Source organism: Peromyscus leucopus, chromosome 4 (assembly GCF_004664715.2).
Source record: "Peromyscus leucopus breed LL Stock chromosome 4, UCI_PerLeu_2.1, whole genome shotgun sequence".
NCBI lineage: Eukaryota > Metazoa > Chordata > Mammalia > Rodentia > Cricetidae > Peromyscus > Peromyscus leucopus.
Genome location: NC_051066.1, coordinates 39,545,524 through 39,561,292, shown reverse-complemented (window position 1 = coordinate 39,561,292; position 15,769 = coordinate 39,545,524). Strand labels below are relative to the sequence as shown.

The window sequence follows — 15,769 nt, the reverse complement described above, 5'->3', positions numbered from 1 at the left end:
CTCCATTATCCTCTGATCGGCCATTAAACACCAAAAGATCGGAGTTGCTGGAGAGCAGGGATGATGTGGGACAAGCAGATGCTTCTTCCTTCAGCACTCAGGCCTGCAGCTCTCCCTGGACATCCTTGCTGACAAGTCAGGACACCACTTGGGGAATAGTTTTGTATCAGTTTAATGGCTCAAGAACAGGCGACAATGAAGTCATGAGGAAAAGCCTAGGGATTATGAAGAAGGACAGTGGGTTTAGTTTTATTCTGAAGTTATTTTAACCTTGTATATAATAATGAAATGATTTGATGAACAACAGTTTAAATTTGTTAATTAGACATATTCAACATTCAGGGAGCAACATTTTAAAGCAATACTACTTTCAAGTCCTGAAGTTTTTGTTTTAATAGAAATCTCCATAGATATTTAAAGTTCATTTTATCATCACTCTAAAATATAGCTCCACTTCCTTTGCTCCATAAAATGAATTTCTATATTCTAGCATTTTTTTTCTTGATGTTCTTGTTATATTCCAGGCAGATACTAATCTTTTTAATGCTTTTGAAGTTTTATTACACCACTCTCCACACACATCCTATATATTTTTATATTTTCTAATTCAAGAAAACACTCAAATTCTTTTGGAGAACAGATCCACCAACTTGTCTAATGAGAACAGCATTTTTTTGCCCTGTATTAGTTATTGTTCTCATTGTTCCAACCGAATCCCTCCAAGAAGCAGCTTGAGGGATGCAGTGCGCTGTGGTAAGAAAGCCTGGGGCAGGAGCCAGGGGCAGCTGGTCAGTTACATCACCCCTGCAGTCAGGGAGCAGAGAAAGGACAAGAGCGGGGAAGGGCTAGACCAGGCTGCCAGTGACTCACTTCTGCTACACTGCCTCCACTTCCTGAACGTTCTGCGACCTTCCGAAACAGTGCAAGGTTGCCACTCGATGGAGAGCAAATATCCAAACACATGAGCCTGTGGGGGAAACATTTCACATCCATACCACATCATATGCTTTTCACAAATATAGGTTCTCAGAGATTCCAGTCCAGTAGAGTTGGAACTATACTTTCGACAAACATCTAACACCTATTTTATGGCAGATTCTGTGCACTACATTTTTTTATGTTTTTTTTCTTTCCTTTTTTAAACCACTAACCTTTTCATTTCACACCAGCAATCTTCATTCAGCAAATATTGAGCACTTACTAGATTAAGTCTTATATTATACGAGGTACTATTTCTTTAAAATAACAGATGCCGGATTGGGCATTACTCCTGCCCTCAAGGAGATTAGAGATTAGGGGGTGATGTAAATATGGGAGCAGACAACAGTGAGAAAATGAAATGTAGGGCTAAGAGAAAGGGCATGCAGGAAACATGAAAGCACGGAGGGAGAGCCTGGGTCTGGGTTACTTCAGGTAGGAAATGTTTCCTAATGGTATCCATTAAACCTGAGATTCTTGAATACAAAAGGCATTGATACTCTTTGGATGGTTGGTTTGGTGGGTGGATTGAAATGTTTGCTTTTTTACTCACAAAATGCTGACTGTGGAGAACAGATCTTTGAGGAGATGATGAAATTTGTTTTGAATATTGAATTTAAAGTACTGGCAGGATATGCAAATTGAGCCGGTTGGCCTATGGCGACTAACTTGATTTGGGGATCTGAATGTCAAAGCAGCAGTTGTACTGAAGATGATCATTAAGGTGTTTGTTGTTAGTTTATGAGAACTTGGTGTCTAGGGCCCTGGGAATGGATGAGATGGGAAGTTCATACAAAGTGAGCCTTGAGCAACACCTTTCAGAATGCCATTACTCAAGAAGTGAAGAAACAAAGCCTGTTAAGGAGATCAAAGAGAAAAACAGGAGGTAAACAGCCTTGAAATGCGGCTGGGGAAGGGAGAGAAAAGGTCTCAAGAAGACACTAGTACACAAATGGCAAAGATACAATGACAACTCCCTTTTAGGGACCTTTCTAGAGAACAGTGGAGGAGGTGACAAGATTAAAGAGAGGTTGGACCTGCATAGGAAATTAGTGGCTGTTTGTTTATTTTTTTGTTTGCTTTGACAAAGCTAACAGTACTTCCAGTGCATATGTCTTTGAAGAAAGTAGAAAGGTAGGATACTAGCTGGGAACAGTTAATGTTTTGTAAGACGATAAATATTTGTTGAAGGTTGATTGAAGAAATTATGAGTCTAAAGGGGGTTAAAGAATGCTAAGCATAGCACATGGCATGTGTCTGTAACCCCAACACTTGAGAGAGAGAAAAAAAAAGAAGGGGGGGGATCAGAAGTTTCAGACTAGCCTTGGCTACATACATAGCCTGCACCATACAAGACCCAAGAAATAGAAGAAGAAAGTCCCTGAGAAATTGGGAAGGGGTGGGGTCCAGAACTATAGGAAGAATTTAATCTCTTTTCATGGGAAAGTAAGAAGAGCTCACTGGTAGGTTTGTGAAGGTTTGAAAGCCTTCAGGAAAACAATGGATTTCATTTCCCTTGCCATGAGGAAAGTAAAAACAGCAGATTATATTTGAATCAGATACTATGGAAACCCGGAAGAGCTAACACTTAACGCTAAGGGCCTGTTTGGAATCAGTTGCTTTGGGCATCTCAGGTTCTCATTAAACGAAGTAACTGAATGACCTCACTTACAGCTTTCCCACAGATTCTTCACAAAATTTAATTAATATGAAATACAGCATTTTATATGACAAACAAAAATCAAATATAAGATCTATCACTTTTAAAAATCAGTTCAGTCTCGTCATAAATACAGTATCTACAAACATATGGAGTACAGACTCCATATCTGATATTAGACCCTCAGTGAGCTCAATGAGTAGTAAGTATACAACAATAAGTGAAGGGAAGAAAGACTATGTTCCAGACTGTACCACCCCTGACAAATCGATGGCTCATAATGTACAACCCCATGGAGGAGTCCAGATGTCACCTCTCACTCTTACCATAGCCTAGGAAATTCTATTTGTGTTTTAAGAGGTAGAAGAACTTCTTGTTCACTATTCATAAGAATACAATTCTAACAGCAGAAGTATTGATTAGCTTTTCAATCCAACTGGTACTTCATTAAGTCATAAAATTTAAAGGTTCAAAAATTAACAACAGAATGGCAATAAAGTTAAAAATCATACAATATGATAACACCTTCTATTTCCTGTAGCTGTAAGTCAGTTAACAAAAACAGGAATCAATGAGTCCATCACCCCCTCTATACCCTTGTTTCACTCAGAGTTCGCTTCTTCTGGAGAACTCTACATACATACTCCACACAAGGGAAGGGGGTAGGGGCTGGATTCACTCAGATTTGTGCATTTAACTTCTGTGAGTTTTAACTTCTATTATGTCACGAGTATTTCTTTTCTGATGGGTTACCCAAAGCTAATGTGAAACTTATTATGTCTTTTATATAAATCATACCCAAAGCACTTCTATGTGTGCTAAGATTAAATATAACACATTTTGGAGCAAAATGCCATGAGCATACAAAAACAGAGAACTGTACGGGAAGTGGTTTGGCAAACAGAGTGGTTGTAAGTCTCCAGTTCACTGTCTTCAGTGACCACTTTTCAAAAATGAATATAAACAAAAATCTTCAGGATTTATTTTGTGGCAATTGCCATATTTCACAAGTCATCTACTTCTCCCTTTCACATTAAAAAGAAATCTAGCTACATATTGTATGAAAGACTAATTTTTCTCATGAAGATGATAGTATCAAATTAAAACTTATTTTAAAAAGCTTTCTGAATATAAACCCATTGACATGTATTGCCAGTATATGACATTCAGAGGATCAACTGATTTATTCCATTTGAAACTAATATTAAAGTGTGAAATGTAACTGAGTTCAAGTATGAACAGAAGCTTTTGTTCTGTTCTGAGGGAGGGTCTTAAGCTATAGACCAGGCTAATCTCAAACTCACTTCTGTGTAAATCAAGCTCGCCTTAAACTCACAGAGATCCTTTTTTCTCAGCCTCCAAATCACTGAAATTATGGGCAGGATCCACCACTCATGACTATAAACAGTATCTTTTAGGTTGTTTTTCAGATATGAGACAGAACAACACTGTGTATTGTTTTTTGACTAAGATATGTGACAATTTTGGGGAAAAGATTTTTGAAACACAGCAATTTGTTTTCAAAAAACGGAAATTTCTATGTTAATCAAATATAACAGGAAAAGGTTAAGATACAAATATAAAAATCTCAGAAATGATGTTTAACTCCTCATACTGAATCCATTGGGTTTACAGTCATATTACCATTTCACGTAGGTGGGTCAATGATCCATCCCTTTAGTCAACTTTTAAAGAAGTATCACCTATTCAGGTACATGGCTTCAAACTGAAAAGTACAGTTCGATATGGGAAAACATGACCAAATTAGCATTGTTGCTTTTATGTTTCTGCTCAAAATGCTGGAAATGGGCCTTTTGTTTGTTGGTTTGGTTTTTTTTTTTTTTTTTTTTTTTTTGAGACGTGGGTTTTTCTGTGTAGCCCTGGTTGTCCTGAAACTTACTCTGTAGACCAGGCTGGCCTCCAACTCACAGAGATCTGCCTGCCTCTGGCTCTCCAGTGCTTTGAGTAAAGGCATGTGCCGTCACCATGCAGGAAAATGTTGGAAGTGTTCGGGACTGTCAGGATCACTAAAGGACACTGATAGAAATGTGATGTCATCACACACTGATATAGGCACTAATGGCTGCATTATGATTGCCAACATGAGGTTCCTTAAAGACCCTTAACCACTTCAGGGTCACCCACACACTGAAGGAATTTAAGAAATTATTTATGCAGATAATATTAACTAATGATGAACATTATATTTTTTAAAAGAAATACAAATATTGGAAGAAAACAAAGAATTGGAGAATGCTTTGAAAAATATCCAGCTGCCTACAGAGGAAATTAAGAAGCTTGAAGATGGTGAAATTAGTAAGATCTTTTAAAAACTTCTCACATATAGATGTGAAAGTGAATACTTCTTTCACTTAAAAAAATTACTGCGTAAATGTTATAGTACAAGCCATGTGATATAAGCTCTCATTTAAAATAACGTTTCTGTAACAATATTTAGACTTGTTAAACATTATAATATGATTGTATATACAGTTGGTCATCTACTTTTTCATAGCTCCCTTCCAACAGTGACATTTAAAAACAGACATTATCTAATTTTAATTTTAGAATATATGATTCTAAAATGAAAAGTATTTTGAGATTTATAGTCATTTGCAAATTAGACCTGAAATATGTAACTAAATCAATTTAAAATATGTTCTTAATTCTTAATGATTTATTTGCGATGGGTCACTTTGAGGATGAGTATTGTTAAAGAAAATAAAAGATAGCATACATGTGATGAAATAATTATTCTCTCTTTTTCTGTTTTCAAAGCTTTATGGTACAAGATGATTCTTCCTCCTCAATTTGACAGATCAAAGAAGTACCCTTTGCTAATCCAAGTGTATGTAATATTTTCTTTAGTGTAAAAACTATTTACTGAAAATATGTTGGATGAAATACACATTTATGAAATAGAAAGAACCATTCTCCTTGGTAACAGTTCCTATTGATGCTGTTTTTATATATTCCCCCAACTAATCAGAGTAAATAAAATATGGTTATTTAAAATAGATCGAGGGAGTTTTGAGATTTGAGATGGACTTGCCTATATTTGTTGTGTTGAATTTCCTTGGGATGGCAAATTGCCGAATGTGTCAGAATACCTTTGAGATAGAGAGATTGCAGCCAAAAAAAAAAAAAATAGTGTAAATCATCTTAACATCTTATGTAATTGAGTTAGAAATGAAATAAAGGAATGGAATACATTTAGTGGAATCACACCCAAAATCAGTGCTGACCTACACACAATTTGCTTAAAACACCATGCATTTTTTTTAGTATATCTTATGTCTGCTTTTAGCAAGTGGCAGGTGGCAGAAATGACGAAAAACCCACACATATTCCTTGAAATGCCAACCCTAGATGTATCCGTTTTGGGGAATAGGAGAGGCTGTGTCCCAAAACAACTTCCTTGTAGCAAACCTCTGGGGAAGCCTGGTCTTTTCTTGATTTAGAGCCAGCTCTAATGCTATTGATATTGGAAATTTTATCACATAATTGGTCTGGGAATTGTCAGAGTCAGTGCTAGGCTGCTGCGGGAAACTGGGTTTTATACAAAATGCAGAAATAATTTTTTTTTATTTTCCTTTAGGTATGGTGGTCCCTGCAGCCAGAGTGTACAGTCTATATTTGCTGTTAATTGGATAACTTATCTTGCAAGTAAGGAGGGGATAGTTGTTGCCTTGGTGGATGGTCGAGGCACTGCTTTCCAAGGTGACAAATTCCTGTATGCGGTGTATCGAAAACTGGGTGTGTATGAAGTTGAGGACCAGATAGCAGCTGTCAGGTGAGCACCTTCTCATCAAACTGTCCCCACACGATAAATGTAGCACAATCACAGCAGAAGTTCATCCCAGGACCCCTGAACATGGCAGGTGTATCCTACCACTGAGCTACATGCCTAATCATGTTTTGAATTCCCAATGACTTGGTTCTTTTGGGGTCTAGTTTCCTGACTAGGAACAAAACTGTTATTAGTTATAGAGGGATCTTTTGGGCCAAATATGGGGAGATTTGTTCTTGGAAAAGGGCTAATAAAAGTGAAGAAAAGTTCTGGGTAGAGGTGAGACATTCTAATGCATTTTTATTTCTTACCATGGCTCACATTTGGAAAAGCAAAAAGAAAAATATTACATAACTTTAGTGATAATCTTCAATAAGTCAAATATCTGAATGTATTCAATCACTGTCAGTCCCACTCTATAATTCAGACCTCCATCACACTACATGTTCTAGGCGTTGGGAATTCATTTGTGATTCAACTTGCTGTCATTTTTTACTACACTAGCATGAAGGTATTTGCCAATTTTCATTTGACGAAAAGCTCCTGCTTTTATATAATAGAAGTAATATTATGAAAATATTCAGAAGGAAGACAGATCTAATTTTTTTCTCCCTCAGTTATATTTCTAACCACAGTTTATGGTTCTATTATCTTTCTTGAATCTTAGAGAATGTTGTCAGTAAAAATGCTACTGTACTTGGGGACACTATACAGGATTTCCCTGGACTCCCATTGCCATAGTGTGAGTAGGTGAAGCTGGTGAATAATAGTTTATCAGTCTGGAAACTACTGGCTAGCTGGCTGGTTGCATTCATAGATACAAATGATTTTTTACATGCAACAACTTATGATTGACCATTGAGTCACAAGAAAGGGCAATTTAGAAAATTCACTAGAATATTTCTTTTATCCCTTTAGTGCTAGTTTTATTAGCAATATTGATCAACATATACAAAAGAGATTATATTTAACAGCTAAGCTATAGGCCCAGACAGCACTTTTTTTTTTGTATTTCTGACTCTAATCAAAGCAGAAAAGTTTAGATTCCTATGTAAGCAATTTTAAGAATAGAAAGGCAATCATCACTCATTGTATTCCAATGTTTTTTCCATTCAGTGAATAGTCATTTATGTAGAGATGAAGTGTGTTCGATTAAAGCAGTCAATTGTAATATAATAGAGTAAATTAATGATTAAATTGTTAAACAACATAAAAATCTATAATTAACCCCTCACTTCTTGGGAGCTGTGCAGTTCTCACTGATCCAGACTTTTGACATTTTTACTATTAATTTATTTGGAAGAACTTTGTCCAGTGGAGAAATGGTTCAAAATGAACTTCACTGGGGTAGCAGAGAACTTTGCATTTTGCTTTTGTATGTCTGTTTTTATTTTTATTTTTGCAGTATTGGAAGCCAAGCCCAGAATCTTGTAAGTATTAAGCAATCACTTAACCACTGAGCTAAATCCTCAACTTAGTTTTTCCAGGCATTCATGTGCCCTGTCAAGAGTATAAACACATTTGTCAGCCTTCTAGATTAAATTCTTCAGGTGTTTTGTTAGAGGTACATCTTGAGTCTTCTTTATTAGTACTTAAAACTATGCAAAACGCCAAAGAAATATAAACCACAAAGACTTCACAAAGGCATGGAGATAAAAATTATAAACCATTGTTTCGTCATTAAATGTTTCCTAAGGTTGATAGGCCTTGAAGGGTGTTTGTTTTGGCTTTTGCTTAAAATGATCATAATCGGGGCTGGAGAGATGGCTCAGAGGTTAAGAGCACCGAGTGCTCTTCCAGAGGTCCTGAGTTCAATTCCCAGTAACCACATGGTGGCTCACAACCATCTGTAATGGGATCTGGTGCCCTCTTCTGTATACATAATAAATAAATAAATCTTTTTAAAAAAGTCATCATAATCATACAGTCCACCACCAAAAAAAATATGTCAAGGTACTTAAGCCATTGCATCAGAAATACAGTACTCAGCAAGAAATGAATTCTTAATGTCCTCTATTGAAGGAAGTAAAAGCACAGATCTGAATCCCATACACGGATCTTAATGAAAATTGTTATTTCTAGCATTCACTATAGAGAACACAGAGCTATAATTTTTACCTTCTATCAATTTTGCATTAATACCAACACATAAAAGAGGCCTTTGAACCTGATCCCTGGAAAACAAAAAAGCTAAAAAAGAGAGAATAATGATGGTCCTGATGGTGGTCCAGCTCCCTGTCTCTCTAAGAAGTGTTGTAGGAACGAGACACCACACACCTGACCCAAGAAAATGGGTTTCCTGACTGTCGCTGTCAAATCACCCCAAAAATGAAGTTGTTTTCCCTGAATCTCTTATACAATTTGACATAGGTGAATTTTCTACATGTTAACAGAAAACTATGTATGTGTGTTTGAAACAGCAGTAATTATGACTCAAGCCAAGCTAACAAATTTAAACAACGTGAAAAATGGAGGAAGAATAGGCCGATACAACCTCCTAGCTTGTCTATACATGAGAATGCCTTTAAGGAGACAGACGGTTCACAAACACTGGTGAAAGGGAAACATGATTTCTTCAGGCTCCATGGAAAAATGCCACATATAAGAAAAATCATAAAATTTCAGAGATTATAGGGTCATCTCCACACACTTAGAGTCAATTCGGCATTGTTTATATTCTCATAGTTCTAGTTTTATGTAATTTAAGGGTTAATGGTAAGGAATTGCATGAGAAAAAATATATTATCACACTTACAGATGTTGTCAAAAGAAAATTTCTCAAATAGTATAATCGATCACTAGGATTCAAGACACACTTAGCCGAGAGTCATTTTAATGTGGAAAAAAAAATAATGTGACGTTCAGTCAACCTCTAAGATGAGAAAAACATCTGATTCGTTTGTTACTGTGTCTGTGTTGATTAACCCATATTATCAATTCTTTCTGATAACCTTCCAGGAAGCTTTGGAGATTTTGGAAGTGAAATTTATAGAGCCTTGTTGATCTCGAAAGGCGCATATTATCTAGCTAACCTTTAACCTAGTCCTGCCACATTAAGTGTTAATGTTTCATTTCCATGTTAACCACCTCACTATCATTTCCTGTAAATGTCATCCTTTCAGAAGACACCTAGGAAGGGCGTGGATAAGAATTTCCTGCTCCCATGTATCACCTGTTGTTATTTGCTTTGTGCCCCAGATGCAAGGCAGTATGACTGTTAGCTTCTGGGAGATCATAAAATCATGAGCAATTTTATGGCTCAGGACCATCTTCCAACACCAGTAGCCAGACTTTTTTTTTTCCTTTTTTTTTTAAAAAAACAAGAAAGTGAACCTTCTTGTCCCTCATTTGGGTTTTGAAATTTGTGGGAGAATGGCTGAAGGGCCACATATTTTTTCGTATCTGTTCACTTTCCCTTGATCAGCTTCCACACAGGTAGCAATTTTCCATTCGCTACTCCTCCGTTTCTTCCCTGTACACTCAGTGTCCTTCAGAATTCGTGTCGGGTAAGCTGTGACTAACGGGGCCTCTTCCCATCTGTTTGTCCCGGGCATTTGCCCAACTCCTCAATGCGTCAGAAACGTGCATGCTGAGTCGATGTAATGAGAGAAATGGTTGCTATAAAATCCTTTTAAGTAACTCTATGGAGCTGGCAAAAAGGGCTCAGAGGTAGAGAGCTAGCATAGTCTACCTAAAGACTTGGGTTCAATCCCCAACACAACAACAACAACAAAAAAAAAAAAAAGGAGAAATTCATTATTCAACTAACAGAAGACGCTTGTGTTCTACTTCCGGAGAACTCATGAAAAAGCCATTCATAGAAACCAGAGACCACACTGCTGTATTTTCTGGGGCTCTCACCATGGGTCCCTCCCTTCCAGTTGCTTATTGTGGTGTTCTCTAGAGCCCGCCCACTTCCATCACACCTTCTTTCTCTCTTGTTCCTTCTCTCTGCTTCTAAAATTTTCTTGATGCTTCATCAACCCATTTCTCCAAATAAGTCTAATTTTCTCTGGAATACTGGAGAATTGAGGTACAGGTGACAGGCATACATTGCTTTGTGTTGTCTAGAGGTTTCCTGGGACTTTTAAAAGTTACTTTTCTTATAGTCCATTATTCCCAAAGAAAAGAGTATTACCAAAAGGTTTTGAAAATGTGATGGAGTCAAGCAAATCATTTCAACATTTTAAAGGATACACATAATTGTCCATACCATGGTAAACTGGGGGGCTCCTGTTTATGAATGACAAGAAGGATGGATTTTTCTCTGAATAGGACTTAAAATCATCAACAACTAAGCAAATAAGGTGATACAAATTTAATAAAAACTGAATCGGCAATGAAACAAAAATCCTTTCCAAGACCCAAGGATTTGGAAATTTGGTACTGCTCAATGGAGCCATTGTGTTGGTCCAATGGGGCAATCTGAGGGCAGGCTTTGAAAACGCGATTCAAACACTGGGCCTGAGGTCCTGAGATCACTACAGATGAAGAACAGGGCCTAAGATAATCCTTTTATTCTCTGCAGACAACATGATAATACTATTTTAATTATTTGTAAATGCAGCCTTATTATGCACGTGTTTAAACAAAGAAATGGAGCGTTTCTATTAAATCTTTGGATTAAATATGCTTGTGTAATGAAGTAAATGTCATGTGTACACAATTAAAATTCTAAAAATTTGTTTCTTTCACTTTAGAAAATTCATAGAAATGGGTTTCATTGATGAAAAAAGAATAGCCATATGGGGCTGGGTGAGTTGTTTTATAAGTTCCCTGCCTGTTATTCGGTTTGGTAATCCTCGTTTTCTGAAGTGTTCGCTTAGAAGGTTTTTTATGAAATGTCAGTGTTGCAACATAATTTAATCTGTCAATAGAAACAGTCAATTTGGATAATAGCAGCTCTGAAGTGGTGGTTTTAAATGTTTGTTCCTTTCTTTAATTCAATTCATTCTTTGTATAACAAATGAACTCATAATCGACACATTTTTACTTAATTTTTGGTGCTAAATTATAGCATACTGAACTGAACTATGCCTATCAAAGGTTTGGTTGCCTCTCTGATTTGGGGATTAATGTTTATTGTATGTTTTATATTTCATTTTAATGAAAAGCTAAGCTAAGGTTTGAAATGATAGGAACTTTCAGTGTAGAAATTGATTAGTATCTAACTCAGTGTAGCCCTACCAGGGCTATTAGATATTTCTCTTTGAGGACAATCAGACTCTCCTAGTAGACCCAATGTGAACTTCTGCTAATTTGAAGAAAAGTGTTCTTTGGTTACCTAGCTATTGGTCACGGAGATGACACTCTCCCACATTTGAGGACTGATGTATTTATTGAAAATAAACACAAAACTAAGTGTCAGGAGTTACTAACTGTGGGCAATGAAGCCACTGGACGATCTAGGGAGATACTGAAGAGAGTTTAGGTTTGCCCATTATAAATTATGATAATTACCTTTCAAAGAAGTTTCCCTGCTTCCCTTTTTTTTTTTGGTATGAATTTGTACATTTGAAAGTCAGTTTGTAGTTGGTTGTGCTTGGGTTGTTTTTCTTGGCTGTTTTCTCTGAGAGAGGCCTGCACAAGATGGAGAGAATGAAACACAGCATTGAAAGGAATCTGCAGGAACCAGCTCGACTCCCAGCTCAGTGACCAGATGAAGGGCTGTTAGGAATTTGGAGAAAGTTGTTATTTCAAGCCACTTGGTCTTTCTTAAAACTATCAAATGTTACATATCTAAACAGAGTGAGATTGAAATGGGTAGAAACAAGTGAAATACTTTAATAGGGGAATAGTTCAGATAAGACCTTTCCTACCATCCATTTTTGTGAGATTCCTAAAGCAAATTTTTGACTGAGTCTCATTTTAAACAAATAATATATATAATCATTAACCTTTTGCTTAGAGCTATGCTTTGTTTTTGCTGTGGGCTCTGAGTAACCATAAGCTAGAACTTTCCATTTCATTTATAGAATATGGTTATGTATTAGTTTGGTAGAGACTCTTCTATGTGGGATGATTGAAATCCCACACATCACCCAACATCACATCCATGTCAGCCCAGAATCCTTCAATAAGAGACTCTTACTATATCAAATTGTGTAAATGCCATCAAAAGAAATAGTATATTAGTCTCCCTGCACTGCTTACTTTCTCATGTGGCAGTGATCATGAAGCAGACTGGGAGAGCATGTTTGAAAGAAGAAAGCAATGAGTGGATTGCCAATGCCTGCCATGCCTGAGTAGATCCCAATCAGCTGGAGGAAACAATGTGCAAAGAGACATAATATTAAGCCTCATTTTGTATCAGTTCTTCAAGTTTTGGACAACTCCATTCTTATTAACCCATTCATCTGACCTCTGACTCATTCATCCCTTCATCCTTGTAAATTATCATTATATCTCAACTAGATCCTGTCTTAAGCAATCTATTTTATTTTTTCAGACAAAGTCTCATGCATCTCAGCTTAACTTTCAACTTCCTATATACCCAAGAATGATCTGAAACTTATGATCTTTCTGACTCCACCACCCAAGTGCTGAGATAACAAACATGCACTACTTTTCCCAGTTTTATGTGGTATTAGAGATCTAACTTGGTCTTCATGCATGCTAAACATGCACTATACCAACAGAGCCACATCCTCAGCCCTCACGCTAGGTTCTTTATGGATGAAAGGGTGAATTAGTTATAGATTAGACCCTCATATGGAGGAAGAGAATAGAAAAGCAATGGCTTATCAAGAAATATAACTCATTCTACAGAACAACAGAAAGAAAAGTCATTCATTGTGACTGTGAGAGCTAATGGTGACGTTGGAAATGAGTCAGTGTCTTTGATAGGCAAAAATAGCTTAGTAAATGGGCATTCCAGAATGTGAAGACCACATTTATCCTGGTCTTGATAAAGCAAAGAAACATGTGTGAGTTGGTCGAGAATCCATTAAAACTTTGAAAGTCTAAGGAATCATGAAGAAAAGTTTGGAGATATGTCAGGAGAAGTAGGTCATCAGATAGCAAGATCCTGTTAGACCACGTGAAGGGGAATGTGTGTGGCTCTTTGCATTCTGTATCTCTGTGATCATCGCAGTCCATAAGTTCTCTAAATGTTAGTATGTTTCTGAGTGTGGCCTTAACCCATCCATCAGTACTCTGTAGGTCATTGAGCAAACGCTGTGGTCTCGAAGATGGTGATGGTTGGCCACTTGCATCCACTTTTGTTCTGAGTCTTATATTTCAGTTGCTTACCAGTCATCTCTCCTTCAGATGACTTTCATAGGCTTTGAGCTTTACTTACTCCAAACTAACCTTAAAAAAAGCCTTCCTCATTATTAAAGACCTTCATCTACTGAGTCATCCAAATTAGAAAGCTCAGAAGAGTTACTTCTTACTTTTAACCTCTCCCTGAGCCCAACATTCTGTTGATTAGTGAGTTCTTTTGCCACTTCTAACAGCTAAGTAGCTACTGCCATCCTCAATGACCTTGATTTCAATTTCTTCATGAGTCATTAAACCAAAACTTCTCAAATGTAAGATATGTATCACCCAAAAAACTTGTTAAAACACAGTTTCCAGATCCTTACAACCAAAGAACCTGCTCAGGCTCAGAGTTTGCTTTTCTGACCAGATTCTAAGTAATACTGGTGCTTTGAGTCTATGATCTCAGGTTGGACAGTTTCTAATTAAGTTATTTTAACTGTTTTTTAACTGTCAACTTTGGTCAGGCCTCACAAACTCCAATGCTGTTTAAAATGTCATTCTAAGGCTTTTTGTTTGTTTTTTATTCTTTTACAATTTTATATATCTATACAACAAACATTTTCATCCTCTCTCATTTCCCACCATCTCCCTCCAAAACCTTTTCCCAACAAGCCTACCTCATGCTTGCATGCCCTGTGGGGCAATTTTGGTTTTGTTTTTTGATTCACTGATTTTTATTAAGGTTGCTTGCATGAGCATGAGTTGTGGGCAAGTATTTACCATGATATAACACGGACAATATTTCAGTGGCTATACCGCTAAATAAAATGACTCCCCTCCCCTAGCAATTATTAACTGCTGAACATCTCACAGAGGGTCAGGTTTCATGAACCCAGTCCTGTGCAGATCTTGTTCAGGTTCACCGCAGTTACTTTGAGACCATGAACACAATGTCCATGTCAGCAACTTATCCCCATCCTTGGTATCTTAAATCTTTTCTGTCTTCTCATCCAGTCTACAACGACCTCTGAGCCTTGAAGGAAGTGATATAAATGGCACTTACTTGTCTTTATTCTTAGGACTTGTGAATCTCCACATTAATTACTGCCCACTCCAAAAGAAAGCTTCCATGACAAAACATGGAGAGCCATGCTAATCTGTGAGCAGAAACATCATGTTTAAAGGCATGTCAGATAACATGTCCATTTAGCAAGACAACCGTTGTAGAACCCACCCTTTGACCCTCTTAGTCACATCCTCTTGAGCAGGCCTAGAGAATGGAATGAGCCTCAAATCAAATCAGAAGATTGTTAATTCTGTAACAGTCATTCCTCTGTTGTACAAAGGGAACGCATTACCTAGCTGGTCGTTGTTATAGTGAAGCACAATTTTTAGCATGGTATATTTCTACTTATATATATTTTTAGGGTCCCATTGTGCCCACAATATAAATAAAGAACATGTAGTCTTGTATACAAGGCCCTTGGCAACCTCACTCCTGCTACTTTTTCAATATTTTTTCTTCCAGATTTTATAAGTAGCCAAACAATGGCTATACTTTCCTGTCCCTATGGTTTTATAAACTTCCTGGTAACACTTCCATGCACTTCTTCCATTACTCACCCTTTCCTCTCTCTAAAATGGAAAACTACTTGTTTCTGAAGACCCAGCTCAATGTAACAACCTTTGTGTTGCAGTAACGCTTTGTACTCTTCTTATAGTAACTGGCATGCTTTATCAGGCTATTGGTTTTTCCCACAAGTATTCAAGTTATTTGTGAGAATGGACTGTATCTTTTTTTCTCAGTCTTTTTTTTCTCGAATGTTTAATAAAATATGATGCCATGTCAAGCATCTCTGATATTTGGTTAAACCGAATTTAATCCTATACCTTAACATTCCCCCAAAATTTGTTCCACTCATATGAGGATTTTTTTTTTCAGGAAAAAATTCTATGGTCTAACAGTATGGGAAATAGATGTTTATTTACAATAGTGTGTTTAGGCCCCATGGAAGACTAGTAAAGAAACTGTTAAAAAAAATCTTTAACACAAATATATTTTATTCCACAATTATTTATTCCTTTTTTTCCTTCAACACTTATTGACAGTATGAAAACAGATGTTTTCATGGACATCT

General features: G+C 36.8%; 1 protein-coding gene across 8 annotated transcripts in view; it reads left to right on the top strand.

Annotated features, from left to right (window-relative positions):
* LOC114690471 (fibroblast activation protein alpha) overlaps nt 1-15,769 on the top strand; it is an 86,142-nt gene that overhangs the window by 62,534 nt on the left and 7,839 nt on the right. For 6 of the 8 annotated variants that reach the window (XM_037204832.1, XM_037204831.1, XM_037204829.1 and 3 more), the window contains 4 exons: nt 4,856-4,954; nt 5,417-5,486; nt 6,237-6,431; nt 11,129-11,183. In XM_037204832.1, coding sequence (XP_037060727.1) covers nt 4,856-4,954; nt 5,417-5,486; nt 6,237-6,431; nt 11,129-11,183 — 419 coding nt within the window. The remainder of the gene's footprint in view (nt 1-4,855; nt 4,955-5,416; nt 5,487-6,236; nt 6,432-11,128; nt 11,184-15,769) is intronic. The other 2 variants (XM_037204834.1, XM_037204833.1) reach the window with 1 other exon arrangement.